The following is an 18,211-nucleotide window of genomic DNA, read 5'->3' as shown; positions in this document are numbered from 1 at the left end:
GACCTGAAATCTATCTCAGATGCAGGGTCACCTGTCAAATTGGTGAGTTGGTCAGTTCTTTATGATCTCTGAAGTGATTGTAAATGGTTTCCATCCCTGTGCAGGAGCCACTTGAGAACCAGTTGATCTACATGAGACCTATAAACACAGATGAGCCACAATAACTGACTAGGGAACTCTTTGTCCTTTGAAATAATAAAAGCATCCCTGATGTGTGCACATGATCTCCTTGTTTCTCTTTTATTTGTTGCTGTCAGCCAATAGTGTTTACAAAATGCTGACAACATATTATTGTTTGTTCCTGGGGCATCAATTCACATTTCCTTGGAGGAAGAAGGTAGTCATAAATACATTGTTAGAGCAGTCTCACAAAAGCCTGATAAAGTTGTTTCTTTAGATGCTTTTAGATGTTTAAAGAAAAAAAAAGGGTTACTGACCTTTCCAAATGTTGATTCAGTAATCAAACTTTTATATAAATTTACTATAGGCTCTTCATTACATGCTTCTGGTTTCTGAAGTTGAGGAAACTGAAATCTTCAAGATTTGCTTGGAGTACTGGAATCACCTGGCTGCTGAACTATATCGAGAGAGTCCATTTTCAACATCTGCTTCTCCTTTACTTTCGGGGACTCAGCATTTTGATGTTCCTCCCAGAAGACAACTTTACCTACCTGTCCTATCCAAGGTTAGGAAATCTTCTGATTTGTATATAGTCTTTTTATCTGTGTTCAAGACCCACGGGTTTCCTCCCTTCAAGAGCAGTGTCAAAAATCCAAAGAATTCTGGTAATTTATAGAAGTTGGTTGTTTCAAGTAATGAATGGTATCCAGAGAAACATGTAGAGAACTGCACTTACAAAACTGATGTTTTGTGCCTCCTTCCTGAAAAGCCACCTTGGGGGGGGGGGGGGGGCGTTCTGGTATGATATAGGAAATGGTGGAATCCTAATGTGAGTCTGAGTGTCTTTCACTTATAGGAGGAGGTGGTAGTGGGTGTAGCTTTTCTCATTTCTCTTGGAAGAAGATTAACTCTGATCACAATGTTGATCGTATTACTCACAATAAAATCCATTAACAATGGTTTAGAAATTCACTCCAGTAACTTGCTGTAGTCAGTGAAGGTTTTTTCATACCTTTATTTAAAAACTGCACATAGAAAAAGGAGCTTTGTTTGTATGTTCTGTGTTTCTTCACATAAAAATTCACATTTTAGTGATTTCACATGCATATTTCCCTGTTTTAGGTTATGAAAAGCCTAGCTTTGTTGTAAATAGCCGTATAAAGATTTAGAAATGTCTTGCTTGAAAATGCCACATGTACCACAACATGGTGATACTTTTCTTAAATATAGGTTCGGCTGTTGATGGTTAGCCGTATGGCAAAGCCAGAAGAAGTGCTAGTTGTGGAAAATGACCAAGGGGAAGTTGTCCGAGAATTCATGAAAGATACGGATTCTATCAATTTATACAAGAACATGAGGGAAACACTAGGTATGTTTGTTTTGTATTACAGTTTATGGCAGTTGTCACATCACTTCTGTACTTAATACCATATTTCATAAATACTGTCTTAATTTACCATTATGAATCTTCTGCTTGGTGTAATTCAGGGTAAAGAAGTCTTCACTGTTCTTATTAGAATCTAGCTGTGATGGGATACTTGTGTGTGTGTGTGTGTTTTGTCAGCAGAGCTCTCTAGCTTCAATACCTCTAGGGGAGTGCTGTGGGGGAAGAGATGCCAACTATTTATTTACCCTGAAATCTAATTATTTATTTATTTATTTATTTTGTATTTATTTATAGCTCTCACTTTCCTGTGAAGGGCTCAGGGCACATTCCAACAACCTAAAACATTAAAACCAGCAATAAAACATCAAAATAGTTAATGTATTGGTTTAATTGTTTTAAGTCAATTGTTTAAGATGGCATGGATGGTATAAGCACTTGAGGCGTAATTATCATGGGCAGCCTAAGTTGCCCCAAGATGTCAACAATATTGGCCCCAACTGAAGTGGCAGTCATTGCTGGGGGGCCAGTTGGATGGTGTAGTAGATGGTCTAGTCAAAGGAATAACCAGATTTGTAAATCCTTATTCTTCCAGTTTACCTCACTCATCTGGATTACGCAGACACTGAACGAATAATGACAGAGAAACTTCACAATCAAGTAAATGGTACCGAGTGGTCATGGAAAAACCTAAACACTCTGTGTTGGGCTATAGGCTCAATTAGTGGAGCAATGCACGAAGAAGATGAGAAAAGATTTCTTGTAACAGTAATAAAGGTATGATTGAATTGAGGACCTGGGTTTTCTTGGAAACATCCCACTTTTTCAGGAATGATAAGGCCCAGTAGGCATTTTTAAATAAGTGCAGGAGCTGAATATACTAAGGTTTTGTGTGGAGTTGTCCCCAGAAGTTCATGGGGTTAGAGATGAAATAATTGTTTAATCACTGTCGGTAGAGGAGCAAAGCTAATGCAATCATTTAATGGGGCTTAGTGAACAGTATGAAGGGTAATGTTTAGTCAGACTGTCATTGGAGAGGTTAGCTCAGAGGTGTCAAACATATGGCTTGCAGTCTGGATCGCGCAGGGCTCAAATCTGTCCCAGGAGCAACTTCCTTCTTCCTTTTCCAGGGCTGCTGCTGCAGCCACACCATATCTTGCTTTTTTCCCAGCTGCCTTAGTGGTTCTTTGCTTCCTGTTTCCTACCACTTGCCATCTTCCACGCCCTTCCCCTCATACACACGCAGTTTCTGATTCTTTGGGACTGTTCCTCTTCTTTTGGGGAAGAGAGAGAGAAATTGTCATGGCAGCTTTAAGACCAACAATGTTTTATTTCAGGTTTAAGCTTTTGTGTGCAAACACACTTCAGAGGAAGGAACAGTGGGTGGGTGAATGGATGGATTCTTCTGACAAGCACAGTTTACATTGAGGAAATTATTTTATCTTATTCTGAAAAAAAATGTTTTTTTAAAAAGAAGATTGGATTTCTCTGTTCTTATCTGGATTTTCTTCCAAAAAGACCTTGCTTAGGAATAAAATGCTTGGATTGGTCCTTATAACTTGAATGGAGTGATTTCAAATGCCAAATGATAATAGCATATATTGATAATGAGACAGGAAAACTAGGTCTCAGTTCAGTCCTGGAGGATGCATGGTCTTGAGCTTCATTATCAATTGCAATTTAGCACTCTCTAAACTCCCTTTGAAGTTCCTTTGTAAGAGCACTTCTGCTCTAAGGCCAGCAACTAAATGTTCTGGGTTTTAATGTCAGTCTTATGTCCATCCATCCTTCGTATTTTCCTCCTAGACTGAATCCTCCTGGATGGAATTGAGACTAGGGATGTGCAAAAAAAAAAAATTCGAAATTACACGGATTCGGAAGTACACGGGGAAAAAAAATTCGGATTCCCCATGCACTACTGAATACCGTATTCGGAATAGCCGCATATACGGTAGATGCAGGCTATTACCGAATATACGGCCCTATTATACCCTATGGGCCATTGAAATCAATGGCAAATAGGGTATATTTGAAGCCGCCTGGAGGGGGGGGGGTTTGAGGGAGAGCCCCCAAATTTGCAGGGGACCTGCAGGGGACTCTCCCCTCCAACCCCCCCAAGTCCCAAAAAGATTGGGCCAGGGGATCCCATTCCAGGGGCACCCAAAGAGGGTGCCCCTATTCCATCATTATACCCTATGGGCCATTGAAATCAATGGCAAATAGGGTATAATTGAAGCTGCCTGGAGGGGGGGGGTTTGAGGGAGAGCCCCCAAATTTGCAGGGGACTCTCCCCTCCAACCCCCCCAAGTCCCAAAAAGATTGGGCCAGGGGATCCCATTCCAGGGGCACCCAAAGAGGGTGCCCCTATTCCATCATTATACCCTATGGGCCATTGAAATCAATGGCAAATAGGGTATAATTGAAGCCGCCTGGAGGGGAGGGGGTTTGAGGGAGAGCCCCCAAATTTGCAGGGGACCTACAGGGGACTTTCCCCTCCAACCCCCCCAAGTCCCAAAAAGATTGGGCCAGGGGGTCCCTGTCTTTGGGCTCCCCAAAAGGCCCATTGCCAACAATGATGGGGAAAGCCCAATTAGCCACTTCCTCCACTACAATTGCTGTGGGGAAAGTGGCTCTGGCCAGAGGGGGGTTTGAGGGAGAGGCCCCAAAACTGCAGGGCAGCTTCAGGGGACTCCCCAGCATGCAACCCCCCTGGCCCCAAAAGACAGCACCCATCTGTGGGCACCCCAAAAGGAACACTGCTCCCAATGGTGAGAAAAAACCAATTAGAGCCACTTCCTCACTGCAATTGTCATAGGAAAAGTGGCTCTGGGGAGCAGGAGGTTTTGAGGAGAGCCCCCCAAACTGCTGTGCAGCTTCAGGGCACTGTCCCACACAAAACCCACAAGGCCAAAAAAAAATTGGACCAGGGGGTCCAATTCCTGGGGCACCCAAAGCCAAACCTAACTTCACACCAGAGAATCTCTGTAAGCCCCAAATGCACTACATCCCTCTATCTAATCTATGAACCCTGCAGGCCTGGCACCAATATAAACCCAGTTGGCAACATCACTGCCACACAAAACACAATCTGCTCAAGGTTTGCTCTGCAGACCTGGCTGCAGCAAACCCAGATGCCAGCTCACACCCTCACCAACCCCCACACCAACCCGAGGCAATTTAAAACCAAAACAAAACCAGCAGAATCACAAAAGGCCAAGTGTTAAAAAGTGGCCTTTTCACCAACAAGAAAAGGGGGACAAAAGTGGCCTTTTAAATAATGGAAATTAGGCCAAACAGCACCCCCCCCCCCCAGCACCCAAAGAAAAGAGTAACAGCAGCAGCACAACACAGCACAGCAGCAACAAATCAAACACTGAATACTTTTAAAACAGTAAAAAATTAACTTTTAACAATACAGGAACTTTGCCACCCCCTCCCCCCCCAAAAAAACCCTTCACCCTAACCCCAAGAAATCCAAGCCACCCAAATCAGGAGAAGTAAAAGGACACTGCACTTTTAAAAGTCCTCTCACTAAATTAAGATATGGGCAAATTGGCAACCCCCCCCCACCCCAGGCCCCCTCCCCAAGCAGAAACCCCCAAATAAGCTACCCCACCACCACCCAAATCTGGATAAGTAAAGGGACTCTAAGTCTTTAAAAAAAGTCCTTTTACCAACAATAAATAAAAACAAGAACCTAAAGAGTGTCTTACCTTGTCTTCTGTAGTCCAGGGAAGTCTGAGTGAGAGAGCTGCAGCTTAAGCGAAGGGCCAGCCAGCCACACACAGCATGGAGGAGTCAGCCAGGAAGGGAAGACTCCTTAGAAAGCCCTTCAAAGCATGCATTTGTAATGCATTTTGCAAATGCATGCTTTGGATTGGCTGCTGGGGCTCCTCTTCCCCCTCCCCCCCCTCCCTGATCCCAGGGAGGTTAAGGCAGAGGCGGGAAGAGGCCACTGAAGGTGCCAAAGCAGCTCCTTTAAAGCTCCAGAAGCTAATTGCTGCCTTTTGAATTGACAGCTGTGTGCTTACGAATAGCTATTCGTAACTACACAGCGAGCCTATTCGGCTGCCGTATAATGGGTGCTTATGGAAGTCGGCTGTAGGCTATTCCGTATGTGGCCGAATCAGCACTGATTCGGCTGTAAATACGGTTCGGCCGAACCGAATGCACATCCCTAATTGAGACCTAGGGTTCCTGTGTCATTACCAACGCTGGTATCTCCTTGCCAATTACACCTCTGCATATCACACCTAAGCCTATAAAGCCTGATATTGTCATTTACTGGCTATTGCAATTCAACATCTGAAAACACCTTTATAAAGTTTGTTTCTGGGATTTTGTTTTACATCTTATGGCATGCATTTTATGCCCAGCCCAATTAAGTGACATGTCAGATCCGGCCCCGTAACAAATAAGTTCAACATCTTTGGGTTAGAGTCTTGGCTCAGGACTTGTGCCTTTTACACATCTTGTTTATAAAGTGTTACATTGCTATATTGGTTGTAATCATAAGGTTTGTACTAAACAACATACATTTTATTAAGAATAAACAATTTTGTACATTGTGTATATTGAATTTTTTTCATTTAGCTAATAAAAGACAACTTATAAATATTATTCATGATGTAGTACCACAATAACTAACGTTTTTTATTATAACTGAACATGAGAACTGTCACATTGTTGCTTAAATGTTTTTCTTTTGTAGGACCTTCTGGGACTCTGTGAGCAGAAACGTGGAAAAGATAATAAAGCTATTATCGCATCCAATATCATGTACATAGTGGGGCAATATCCACGATTTTTGAGAGCTCATTGGAAATTTCTGAAGACTGTGGTTAGCAAGCTATTTGAATTCATGCATGGTAATTTGAAGTTCTATTCGTTTTCTTTAGAACCTTAACTTTTCCTTGTGACTTGCATTGAAATATTTATTATCTATTTATAATATTTATTTATTTATAATTGAGATTTGTAAATCCCTCAGTCCCTGAGCACTCATGAGCTATGAATGACTGCAATAATATATATCATATTATAATAAAAACTTCCAACAATTTAAAATTAATTAAAACACTTCATAGATGACATTAATAATTTGAATTTCAGACTGTGTTACCAACTCATAGATGGAAAAGAAAGGAAGAGGGGGAGGGGAGTGCCAGACAAGATGGTACCTGTTGGTGTCTTCAACCAAAAGCCTTGGGGAACATCTCTGCCTTGCAAGCTCTGTGGAACTACATCAGGTTCCACAGGGGGTGGATGGTATCTGCCAAAGAGCTCCACCAGGCAGAAGAGCTGGACAGCTTTTGGGTTGGGGGTTAACAGTAGGTTGTTACCTGCAGCATGCAAACCTCTTTGGGAAACAGTCCATTTGATACAGAAATAATGGGATTTGGGAAACAGTTATGTTTGTGAGGTTATATATAATGTATACATTTATTCACTGTAGCTGAATAGAGTCCAGAATTCTGAGACAGCTGTTTCATACTGACATACATTCCTTGTCCTGATGGTATTATCTAGGGCTGGTAAAATATGCTATTTAAGGTGGTGCTTAGATTTAGGAAAGGAAAATAGGAAGTTGCTTTATATTTCTCTTTTTTCTGCAGTCCATTCAACCCCCCCCCCCCGAAAAAAAACAACATGAGACATAGCAATGCAGTTTTTATATAGCAGTGTAACTTGTATATAACAATGTCAACACAGAAAAATAGGAGTGAGAGAAATACATAATCTTCACAATTTGGATCTCTTAGAAACTCATGATGGTGTCCAGGATATGGCTTGTGATACTTTCATAAAAATAGCACAGAAATGCCGCCGTCATTTTGTTCAAGTCCAGGTGGGAGAGGTAATGCCATTCATTGACGAAATCCTGAACAGCATTAATACAATCATTTGTGATCTTCAGCCTCAGCAGGTATGTGTAATTCTGCTATTGTGGGGAGGGGAAGGGAAAGGAAATTGTAAACCACTCTGAGTATAGGGCAGAGTATTAATCCAATTTCTTAATTAACTTTTATCCAAGTTCTTTATAAGGTATTGATAATAAATGTCTAAAAATAGTAAATTGGATCCATTATGAATGGGAAATAATTGTTTTTGTAGTAATCATGGCAATATGCATGAATGGGGAAAGTGTGACTCAGACTGGCTGGCTAGGATGAGTTCATCCTTGAGATTAAAACATACCAGGATTGAATATAGCCTATTGATTTTGAGTTCTAAACAGGCTGCCCATGATATTGTAGAACTATATAATTGAGTAGACAATCATGGCTGAAACCATTTATTTTTAGAACAGTCTGAATTTGAAAAAAAAAAAAACCCATTTACCAAGATTGTTCTTGAATTTTCAGGTTATTCAACTATATGTTGTGCTATATTTGTTACTAGGTACATACTTTCTACGAAGCGGTTGGATATATGATCGGAGCACAGACTGACCAAACAGTACAGGAGCATTTGATAGAGAAATACATGTTACTCCCTAATCAAGTATGGGACAGCATAATTCAACAGGCCACAAAAGTAAGGAGATGCTACATTTTTCATGCAAGCATTGTTGCATTATGTAAGAAACAGTCCTAATGAAGGCTAACTTAAATACGTAGGTCAGTTCTAGCAAATCTTGTCTCTGGCTTCTGAATGAACTGTATTAGGAATAAGTAGACAGGTTTTCTCAATAAAGGCAAGCCAACAGTCCCACAAGGGATGGTATGGTCTGGAATTGGGAGTTAGCAGTGCAGTGGATGGTGAAAACGAAGGCTGATAATGAAGAGTTCAATGCAGGTAAGCATTTAGTGATGCACATTGGAACAAAAAAAAAATCCCAAAATTCAGGGTTATGCCAGTGGGTTTGAACTTGCTGAGGCTGAGAAGAAAAGACCACCTTGAGGTCATATTGGATAGTTCAATGAAAATGTCAACCCAGTGTGCTACAGTGGTTAAACCCCCCCTCCCCCCAAAAAAACTCTATTCCATGTTCAGGCTTTCTAGAAAAGAGAATGAAAATAGAATAGCCAATATCAAATTTCCCTTGTATTTTTAGTACGAGTGCAGCCTCATTTGGAATACTGTGTGCAGTTTTTCCCTATGAGGAAAGGTGGAATAGTCTAGGGCTTCTCTGTTTAGAAAACAGATGGTGGGGCATGATAGAGGTTTATAAAATTATACATGGAGTAACAGAGAGGGAGAATTTGATCAGTCTTTCAAAATTAGAAATTGGGGGCATCCAATGAAAATGATGGACAAATAGATTCAAGACCAAAGAAAATGGCACTCTATTGAATGGATGATTAAAATGCAGAATTTGGTGCCAGAAGATGTAGTGATGGCCATAGGCATAGACAGCTATGAAAGGGGTATCAGACATATTAAACATAGGTCTATCAATGGCTGCTAGCCATGGTGACCAAAAGGAATCACCTAATTCAGAGGTGGTAAACCTTTGAATACCAGTGCCAGGAGGCAACATTAGGGGAAGACCTCAGCCTCTATGTCCTGTTGATGCTCCAATGTAACTGGTTGGCCAGTGCACGATTCTGGACTAGATGGATCACTGGTCTGATTCAGCAGAGCTCTTATGTGTTTGTCATATATACAATCAGCTTTATTTCTGTCAACAGAACGTTGACATCCTGAAGGACTCTGAAACTGTTAAACAGTTGGGTAGCATTCTGAAAACCAATGTGAGAGCATGTAAAGCTGTTGGGCATCCATTTGTGATTCAGCTGGGAAGAATCTACTTGGATATGCTGAATGTGTACAAGTGCCTAAGTGAAAACATTTCTGCAGCTATTCAGGCAAACGGTAAGAATCTTTAACATAACCGATCTTTATTTCTGCTTATACCCCATCCCTCCTAAAAATGGCGCGGGGCAGCTTCCAACAATAATATTACATAATTACATTAAAGTGGCATCAAAATTACAGTATCATCAAGAAAATACAATAAAGCATTAAAATTATGGACCATATTAACTATAAGCAATCACGCATCAGTATTCTGTAACTACAGTCCACAGTAGTGGCCATGTGACATGGATCAGCATAGATTTTCTTATACTAGTGTCACCAGTAGGAGAACTAGGGCACTCTTGCTAGTAGTCTTGTCAATATAAACAATCCCCATCCAGGAAAGTTCCTGTTTTACAGGCCATGCAGAAATGTAGCAAATCTTGCAGGGCCCTGATCTCCTTCGGCAGTTCATTCCATAGTTTAGGAGCCAGAGCTGAGAAGGCCCTGGCTCTGGTTTAGACCAACTTAACATCCTTTGGGCTAGGAACATAGACAGTGCTGCAAACTTCGCCATAGTGCTCTTTGGGGAACATATGGGGAAAGGCAGTCCCACAGGTACGCTGGCCCCATGCCATATAGGGCCTTGAAGGTGAGAACCAAAAACTTGAAGTGAACCTGGTATGCTATAGGCAGCCAGTGCGGTTGTTGTAATGTTGGTCAGATATGTTCCCACTTGGGAAGCTCCAGAAGGGTCCTTGTAACTGCATTTTGCACTAGCTGTAGCTTCTGGATTTGGGTCAAGGACAGCCCCATGTAGAGAGAATTACAGTAATCCAGCCTAGAGGTTACCAAAGCATGAATCACTGTAGCCAGGTCACTGCGATTGAGGTTGGGGACCCACTGCTCAGTCGGCTGGAGATGGTAAAAGGCCAGTGGCTGACACCTGGGCCTCCATAGATAAGGAGGTATCCCAGAGCACTCCAACATCCTAACCTCCTGCGTTGGCACCAGAGGCGCCCCTCAGGAGAGGATGCCCTGCCTCCAGTCCACCAGGACTCAGAAACAGGACCTCCGTCTTTGCCGGATTCAATTTCAATGGGCTTTGCCTGAGCCAACCAGCCATAGCTTGCAAAGCCAGATTAAGATCTACCACCATGTCATTTGGCCCGCTGTCCCTCATCAGATAGAGCTGGGTGTCATACGCATACTGATAACACCCAAGCCCATGCCTCTGGGCAACCTTGATGCCTTCATTCTGGACTATTTTTAAATAGTGCCAGTTAGATTGGATTCTTCCGTCATTTCTCCTCAATCTCACCCAATTTCCTCCCTCTTTAGTTCCCATTTTAGGTAGCTTTTGTCCTCACTGCTCTCATGATCCCTCAGCTTATCCTTTTCAGTGGTCTGAAGGGGTTTCTTCTGTTTTTCACCAGTGGAAAATTTTGGCTAGTCTTGTGGTGGGAGAAGCCCAAGTGATTATCATTTGAAGAACAGAACAAAAGACTGGGTTAGAGTAGAATTAAAAGATGAGAGAATTATGAGTGTGATGTGTTCAGTCCATGAGGTAAGCATGCCCTTGATATGTTGCGTGCTATGGTCAGGAAAACTTTTGAAGGACATGAAATTAACCTAGAATCTAGTGGCTGCACATTTAAAAAGCATGGTTTAGTGTTAAAAAAGAAATAATAACTTACTAAATTAAAGAAATTTCCTTGAAAATTATAATCTTTCCATATTGAATTGCAGATGGTTAAAGTGTATGGCTCATTTGGAAATCACTAGGTTTCCTTTGACAGTCTGTGCACATGTAACTGATATCTCTGGTTTGCTGCTTGTTTTAAATGTATGTTCACCTTTCCAGTTTCTGCTCTACATAGTTTACATAACATTAAAAATGTAGACCAATCTAAGAATCAGAACAGATTTGTGGAAGCTTGCCGTAAATACCACTGTAAATAAAAAGTATGGAAGGAATACCAGTTAATTTTGTGTCATTTGTTTTTGTGGACATTGCTTATTTGAGTAGACTTGCATGAGGAAGATTTTTATTTTTGATATACATCTGTAGTCTCATATTTTAAACTCAATTTAAAATTGACCAAACAAATCTAGGTAGTGTATTTTTGTCCTGTTTTTGTCTCCCAAGAAGCTCAGGAGAGCACATGTGATCTTTCTTCCCTATTTCATCCTCACAGAAACTCTGAGGTGAGGCTTGCTGCAGTAGTGACTGGCACAAGGTCAGTCAAGTAGGCTTCAGGGCATAAGGGGGATTTGAATCTGAATCTCCTAGGGTCTAGCCCAACACTCTGCACTGTACCATACTGGCTCTCAGTGGACCGAAAACACCATTGGGTGATAACATGCCCTCTGAAATAGTCACTTTACAAACCTTGCTAAAAGCCATTAGGAAGAGTGTTTCTACACATCCTGCAGCCAGAGAAGAGAGCTTGGTTTTTGCAGAGGATGTAAGTACCATCCTATTTGAGGGAATGGAGGAAATGAAGCAAATTTCAAAACCCTGTTTAATATTATGAAGGCTGAGTTAATGTTATGAAGGCTGAGAACACTTTGCACCAGAATGAAGCTGCAAAATGTTTATGCCTGAAAGCAAAGTTGACTTTTAAGACTGTTGGTGATCCCATGTCAAACTGTGGTCTCTCTGCAATATTACTTGATTCTTAGAAGTCTCTGTTGTTGACTATTGTCAAATACTTGCAGGTGAGATGGTTACAAAGCAGCCACTGATCAGAAGTATGAGAACAGTAAAAAGGGAAACATTAAAATTAATTTCTGGCTGGGTGAGCCGATCCAATGATCCTCAGATGGTAAGTGTGAACTTGTAAAATGCAGCAGCCTCAACAAACTACTGTTACATTAACTTGAATCTTATGTTTAAAACATTTTTTGTGTGTCTTTTTAGGTAGCTGAAAACTTTGTTCCACCTTTGCTGGATGCAGTTCTTATTGATTACCAGAGGAATGTTCCAGCTGCCAGGGAGCCTGAAGTACTTAGTACAATGGCTATCATAGTAAACAAACTGGGGGGACATATTACTGCTGAAATACCTCAGATATTTGATGCTGTCTTTGAATGCACGTTAAATATGATCAATAAGGTAATACTATAGAAATAGTTATCTTTCTACTCTTTTTAATGCTGAAGCTCTTCTGTAGATGTATCCAGTTTGTGCAGGCATTCTGCTATGTTCAGTTGGATATGTTTGTGTGGATAGGCACAGCTGTTGGAACATTGGAGTGGGAGGACTAGATGCCTCAGTTGTCCTTCCTGCAATTAGCACTACTACTACCCTTCTTCTCTGCCCAGTAAAAATACCAATTAGTGAGTTTTATGGGGTTTCAGTATCCAAGATCAAACAAGCCAGTGCTCTGATATAGGCATAGCTGGTAGATCTGCTATATTCATTTCTCCCCATCTCACTTATTTCCAGCCAACTTAGGAAGGTATCCTGCCCTACCTAACTCCTATCTGTAGTGAAGATAGATGTATATTTTTTAGTGGTTTGTTACATTTTAAGACCTTTCTTCTCAGACTTCAGAAGGCTAGAGTGGGAATTCCCACCCAGTGAAGGAAAAGGAAATTGGAGCTTAGCTCTGGCTCCAGATCCAGTGGGGAACACATCTGACAGGATGCTATCCTTTCCTCTGAGGAGAAGGAACAGGCTAAGTTCCGATCTAAGAAGAGTAACCTAACCCCAGTATATTCTTAATTTTGCCTTTCTGTAAAAGACACACTTGCAGCAATGTGCAAAATTGTATAGGGTGCCTGTCTCTAAAAACAACCTTGTCTGAGTGGAAGTTAACACAACAGAAGATTAAGCTGAGTGAAGATGTTTTGGGACAGACCAGGGATTTTCCCCCCCATGATGTTTTACAACCTCATGTACTGAAACTTAAAGGATATAATTGTAAAATGTGGATGAAATGAGGCTCAAATAATGTTTAAATGTGTTCTGTCATATACTGCCAAGTGTCTAAAATAATGGTGTACTAGGTGTTCTTGGAATCATACCTGAGTCCATTGAAGTAAGTATGGTTAACTGTCTTTTAAGTATCAGTAAATGTTAACTTGTATAGTTACTAGGGATGGGCATTAACTGGGAAAACGTTGGTTCATGGTTCATTTGATTGCCTGAACCAGTGTTTCATGTTGGTTTGTATTTTGTTTGATTTCCTGAACTGGTTCTTGGTTCATTTGATTTGGGAGGTGGTAGAACAGCCCCTTTGCAAGTTAGAGATGCCAAACTCATGGAAAGTCTTCAACAGTCTCTCTTCCACCAGCCCTCCAAGTTTGGCAAAGATTGGATTTGGGATGTCCAAGTTATAGCCCTCCAAAGCAGGAGCCTCCAGGAAATCTCAGCTCTAGCTTCAGGTTTGGTCCCTGAAACAGCAGCATGGAAAACCTTCCCAGCTGGGAGAGGTGTTTAAAAAATTGTACTACTGTGTGGGGTAAAAAAGGAGTCTCTGAAAGGCTCCCCTAAATCAGCCATTCAGCAAACAACTGAACTAACTGCTGAGGCAGGGTGTGGTATTATACTAATATGTTCCCATAGAGCAGAATGGGAGCCCTATGGTTGACTCTCAGAGCTGCCAGTCAAGCTATGGACAACTGCTTTGGGTGTTTCTAGGGCTCTCCATGAGTCCACCCCAAGTGTTGCCTAGGAATGTGAGTCTGCGCTAGACTGGAGAACAACCGCAAAAATGAACCAGCATGGGGAAAAGGCAGTTCATTTTTGGTTCAGGAATGACATGACCAAGTGAACCAGCCCAGTTAGTGCTCAAACTGTGGTTTGTGGCCATCCCTAATAGTATTGTGAGGACATCACTGCACACTAAACCTCAGCTTGCATTGAAACTAGTTTTCAGTGAGGGCTATTGTCTCTTAAACAAATTGCTATTGTTTTGAGGACAAGATTTTTTGGTATAGCTATGCATAGGAGAATATTATGAATGCTACCCCTTGTCTGCCAGAGCAGTGTATATATATGTGAAAAAAATAGAGTATGATTTTCTGTTCTTTTTTCTCCGGCTGTTAGGACTTTGAAGAGTATCCTGAACACAGAACAAACTTTTTCTTATTACTACAAGCAGTAAACTCTCATTGCTTCCCAGCATTCCTGGCCATTCCACCTGCACAGTTCAAGCTAGTACTGGACTCTATAATTTGGGCTTTCAAGCACACTATGAGAAATGTTGCAGATACAGGTGAATAAATCCTGTTTGTTTCCTAAACTTCTATGCCTGAACAGGAATTGTTGAATTCTGCAGTTTACTCTACCCAAAGTATACTGGCTTGTAGATTGAAGCCGGCAATTTCAGATTCATGTCTGTTTCCTGCTCTGTTTCATGATTTGACTTTCCACTATTGTATATCTCCCTCTTGTACCAGTGGAATATCCAATATCTAAACCTGTAGCAATTATACCAGGCTGTTCAATAGTCTCACCTGGAGTCTTTTGTGCTTCAATAGTCTCACCTGGAGCCAGTTTGGTGTTCAATAGTCTCACCTGGAGCCAGTTTGGTGTAGTGGTTAAGTGTGCGGACTCTTATCTGGGAGAACCGGGTTTGATTCCCCACTCCTCCACTTGCACCTGCTAGCATGGCCTTGGGTCAGCCATAGCTCTGGCAGAGGTTGTCCTTGAAAGGGCAGCTGCTGTGAGAGCCCTCTCCAGCCCCACCCACCTCACAGGGTGTCTGTTGTGGGGGAGGAAGGTAAAGGAGATTGTGAGCCGCTCTGAGACTCTTCGGAGTGGAGGGCGGGATAGAAATCCAATATCTTCTTCATCTTCTTCTTCTTCTTCTCCCAGGCCTTCAGATTCTCTATACTCTCTTACAAAATGTTGCACAAGAAGAAGCTGCTGCTCAGAGTTTTTATCAGACTTATTTCTGTGATATTCTTCAACACATTTTCTCTGTTGTAACGGACACATCTCACACTGCTGGTAAGAATTATAGAAAGGGGAAGAGAGAGCTGTATGACCTCCCTGGACTACAGTCAACAGAAATGTTTGTTCAAGGTCTAAATGTTGCTCTTGTGTTTTTCAACCAGGTTTGACGATGCATGCATCAATTCTTGCATACATGTTCAACTTAGTAGAAGAAGGAAAAATAAGTACTCCTCTAAACCCTGGAAATCCAGTGAACAACCAAATGTTTATTCAGGAGTATGTTGCTAATCTCCTTAAATCTGCATTTCCTCATCTGCAAGAGTAAGTGTGTTAATATCTGAAGTCCTAGCACAGTTTTCATAAATGCTGTCATACTAATTGGCTCTCCTGTGTGTTAAATCGTAGTGCACAGGTTAAACTGTTCGTAACAGGACTCTTCAGTTTAAATCAGGATATTCCTGCTTTCAAGGAACACCTTAGGGACTTCCTGGTGCAGATAAAGGTATGTCTGGAATTTTCCTTTTCAGTCTGTCATCTGAAGAAATGCACATGCAAATGTATAACCAGAATTAAACTATGTTGATCTTAAAAGTACCACTGAACTTTGTTCTGAAAACCTCTGCAAGACTGGCATAGACTAAGCAATGTTTCATTGTTAAAACCTGGCCAGTAGTCTCTGATCTGTTTCATGTTCTGTTAACTAATATCACCCAGCTAGTAGCAGACTAATCCAAAAGCAGTGATTTGTTTTTGTAAACTTTTTTCTGCTCCCAAGAATGTTTCCCATATTGGTAAATACTGGCAGCATCTCCTACACTAGTTTGGTTCTTAGACTGCACATGCAGGGAGACTTCATAGAAGCAAATACAAAACAGGAGACAGAGTGGAAATCATACTGTATCTTGAAAGTTTATATCAATACCACTTGAAGATCTTTTTGTGTGGCATCATTAGTGTACTTGATGCTTAACTAAGTAACACAAAAAGCTAAAATGAGAAGACGACATGGATGGGGAAAAAATTATTTCCCAAATTGCCATCCTCCCCAAATTCATTGGGTGAGCTTGGACTCAAAGCATTCTCTTTCTGCCTTCCCTACATGACAAAGTCATAAAAATAGCTGAAATTGAGGAGTTATGTAAGCTGGTTTGAGCTCCTTGAAGAAGTTTTGGGAGTAAAAGAGGTTGCAGTCTAAACTGACATGGAGAGAAGACAGTTGATGCAAATGTAGCTTGGTTTCAAGGAAAGTGTTCCAGTCATAAAAGGGCAGTCAGGAACCAGAAATCTGAGGGTGGTAAATGTAGAAAGAGAACAGAGGTCACCAGCAGCAGTATACCAGTTGGGAGGGGGGCTCTGTACCAACTGGAATGTCTGTCCTCTAAAATTTACAGTAGCTGTTACTTAACATTCAAATATTTGTACATGTGGATTCTTTAAATGGTGTACAACTTAAGTTTTCATAGGACTTTAAATTTTACAACACACTCTTCTGGGGGGGGTGGACTTTGAAATCTTTCACTGTGTTTGGATTATCTTGGTTTCTATAAACCTTTTTATTTCTTCAGGAGTTTGCTGGTGAAGACACATCTGACTTATTCCTGGAAGAAAGAGAAACAGCTCTTCGACAGGCTCAGGAGGAGAAACACAAACTTCAGATGTCTGTCCCTGGCATCCTTAATCCACATGAAATTCCTGAGGAAATGTGTGATTAAAAATAACCAGTTATACTGTTTTCTTTCTGTACAGCTGCTTTGTTGTAGAAGAAAACAGGACTCGGATATTTGTTGACCAAAATGATGCCAATTTGTAAATTTAAGATGTCACCTAGTGGCCCTTTTTTCTTATGTGTTTTTGTATAAGAAATTTTCTGTGAAATATCCTTCCATTGTTTAAGCTTTTTTGTTTTGGTCATCTTTATTTAGATTTGCATGAAGTTGAGAATTAAGGCATTTTAAAATAAAACACTTCATGCCCATTTTGTGGCTAAGGGTAAAAGAGGCAAAACATATAACTTGTAAAGTCTATTGCAAAAATTATACATTTTTCCAGTTAGAACACAGATTTTTTTTAATTAGGGATCACTTTCTTTCTAGCCTGCCCTGCGGTCTAGAAGAAAAGGTTAATGAGTAAATCCGTCAGATTAATTGTTAAGGAATAGAGGATGGGTGGTACGTCATCAGACAAGAGCAGCTTTGAGGCTGAGTGGCAAGGCTAGGCATACCGGTATTTGCAAGTCGTATGGCAAGTTTGCAGCAAGATCATGTGTGCATATCATCCCATTGTAAAGCAACTTGGGAAAAAGTTATGGGAACACAGTACAGTTAGTTATTTTTACACAGTTCTTTTGTTTTTGTGTGTGTGCTGTCGCTTTGTCGACAACAGCTTTTTGTTTTCCTCAATGAGGAGTGTTGCTCATTTGTGAGCCTTCATTAACTCGAAGTGAAATGGTTAAAATATTTATCCTGTTAGAATAGGCTGCATCTTTTTAACAAGCTCATTAAAAGAAGAACTCTGGCTTTTGAGATGACTTCTACTAATTTACATTGTTTACCATGCTGTAGTGCTTTAAGAACACTACTTAAAAAGCGAAATAAACTTGGTTTACATTTATTTTCCTTTCTTTGGCTTTATTCTTTCATTGGATTAAAGTGTTCTGATCGCCTTTAGTGTTCAAGCAGAGTAGGTGAAGAAAATCCATACATGGCCTGTCCAGCATTGCCATGTTATATATTTTTTCTCCCAAGCGTGTGTAGCTCTTCTCAAGCAGTGTATAAAATGACCAAAAACAAAAAAACCCACTTGGCAGTATCAATGTTACCTTTACTTAACATTTTTTCCAGAATGCTCTGTGTATCTAACTCCAGTCTGTTTGTCTTGGTTTCCCTGGAACAGCTGGCATCTATGTTGCCTGCAGTCCCAGGACTGTGTCACAAATCTAAAAAGAAAAAAAAATCCTGTGCTGTTGTTAGAGAAAATAAGGGTAGATTATTAGTGTTAATCTTTTATATAAAACTTGAGTATCGTAATTAATTAGTTGTATTGTGCATTTGTTGTTC

General features: G+C 40.8%; 1 protein-coding gene across 4 annotated transcripts in view; it reads left to right on the top strand.

Annotated features, from left to right (window-relative positions):
* Positions 1–17,765, top strand: part of XPO1 (exportin 1) — a 54,927-nt gene extending 37,162 nt beyond the window's left edge. For all 4 annotated transcript variants that reach the window (XM_060249813.1, XM_060249792.1, XM_060249802.1 and 1 more), the window contains 14 exons: positions 488–685; positions 1,351–1,489; positions 2,100–2,281; positions 6,216–6,372; positions 7,267–7,430; positions 7,907–8,041; positions 9,139–9,322; positions 11,969–12,075; positions 12,171–12,365; positions 14,304–14,472; positions 15,075–15,209; positions 15,317–15,476; positions 15,561–15,657; positions 16,721–17,765. In XM_060249813.1, the coding sequence (XP_060105796.1) occupies positions 488–685; positions 1,351–1,489; positions 2,100–2,281; positions 6,216–6,372; positions 7,267–7,430; positions 7,907–8,041; positions 9,139–9,322; positions 11,969–12,075; positions 12,171–12,365; positions 14,304–14,472; positions 15,075–15,209; positions 15,317–15,476; positions 15,561–15,657; positions 16,721–16,867 (2,169 nt within the window). In that variant the 3' untranslated portion in view covers positions 16,868–17,765. The remainder of the gene's footprint in view (positions 1–487; positions 686–1,350; positions 1,490–2,099; positions 2,282–6,215; positions 6,373–7,266; positions 7,431–7,906; positions 8,042–9,138; positions 9,323–11,968; positions 12,076–12,170; positions 12,366–14,303; positions 14,473–15,074; positions 15,210–15,316; positions 15,477–15,560; positions 15,658–16,720) is intronic.
* Positions 17,766–18,211: the final 446 nt, after the last annotated feature.

The sequence above is a fragment of the Heteronotia binoei genome, chromosome 1 (genome assembly GCF_032191835.1).
Source record: "Heteronotia binoei isolate CCM8104 ecotype False Entrance Well chromosome 1, APGP_CSIRO_Hbin_v1, whole genome shotgun sequence".
In the NCBI taxonomy this organism is placed as follows: domain Eukaryota; kingdom Metazoa; phylum Chordata; class Lepidosauria; order Squamata; family Gekkonidae; genus Heteronotia; species Heteronotia binoei.
Note: the sequence above shows the minus strand (reverse complement) of the source record. Positions and strands in the feature narration are given on the sequence as shown.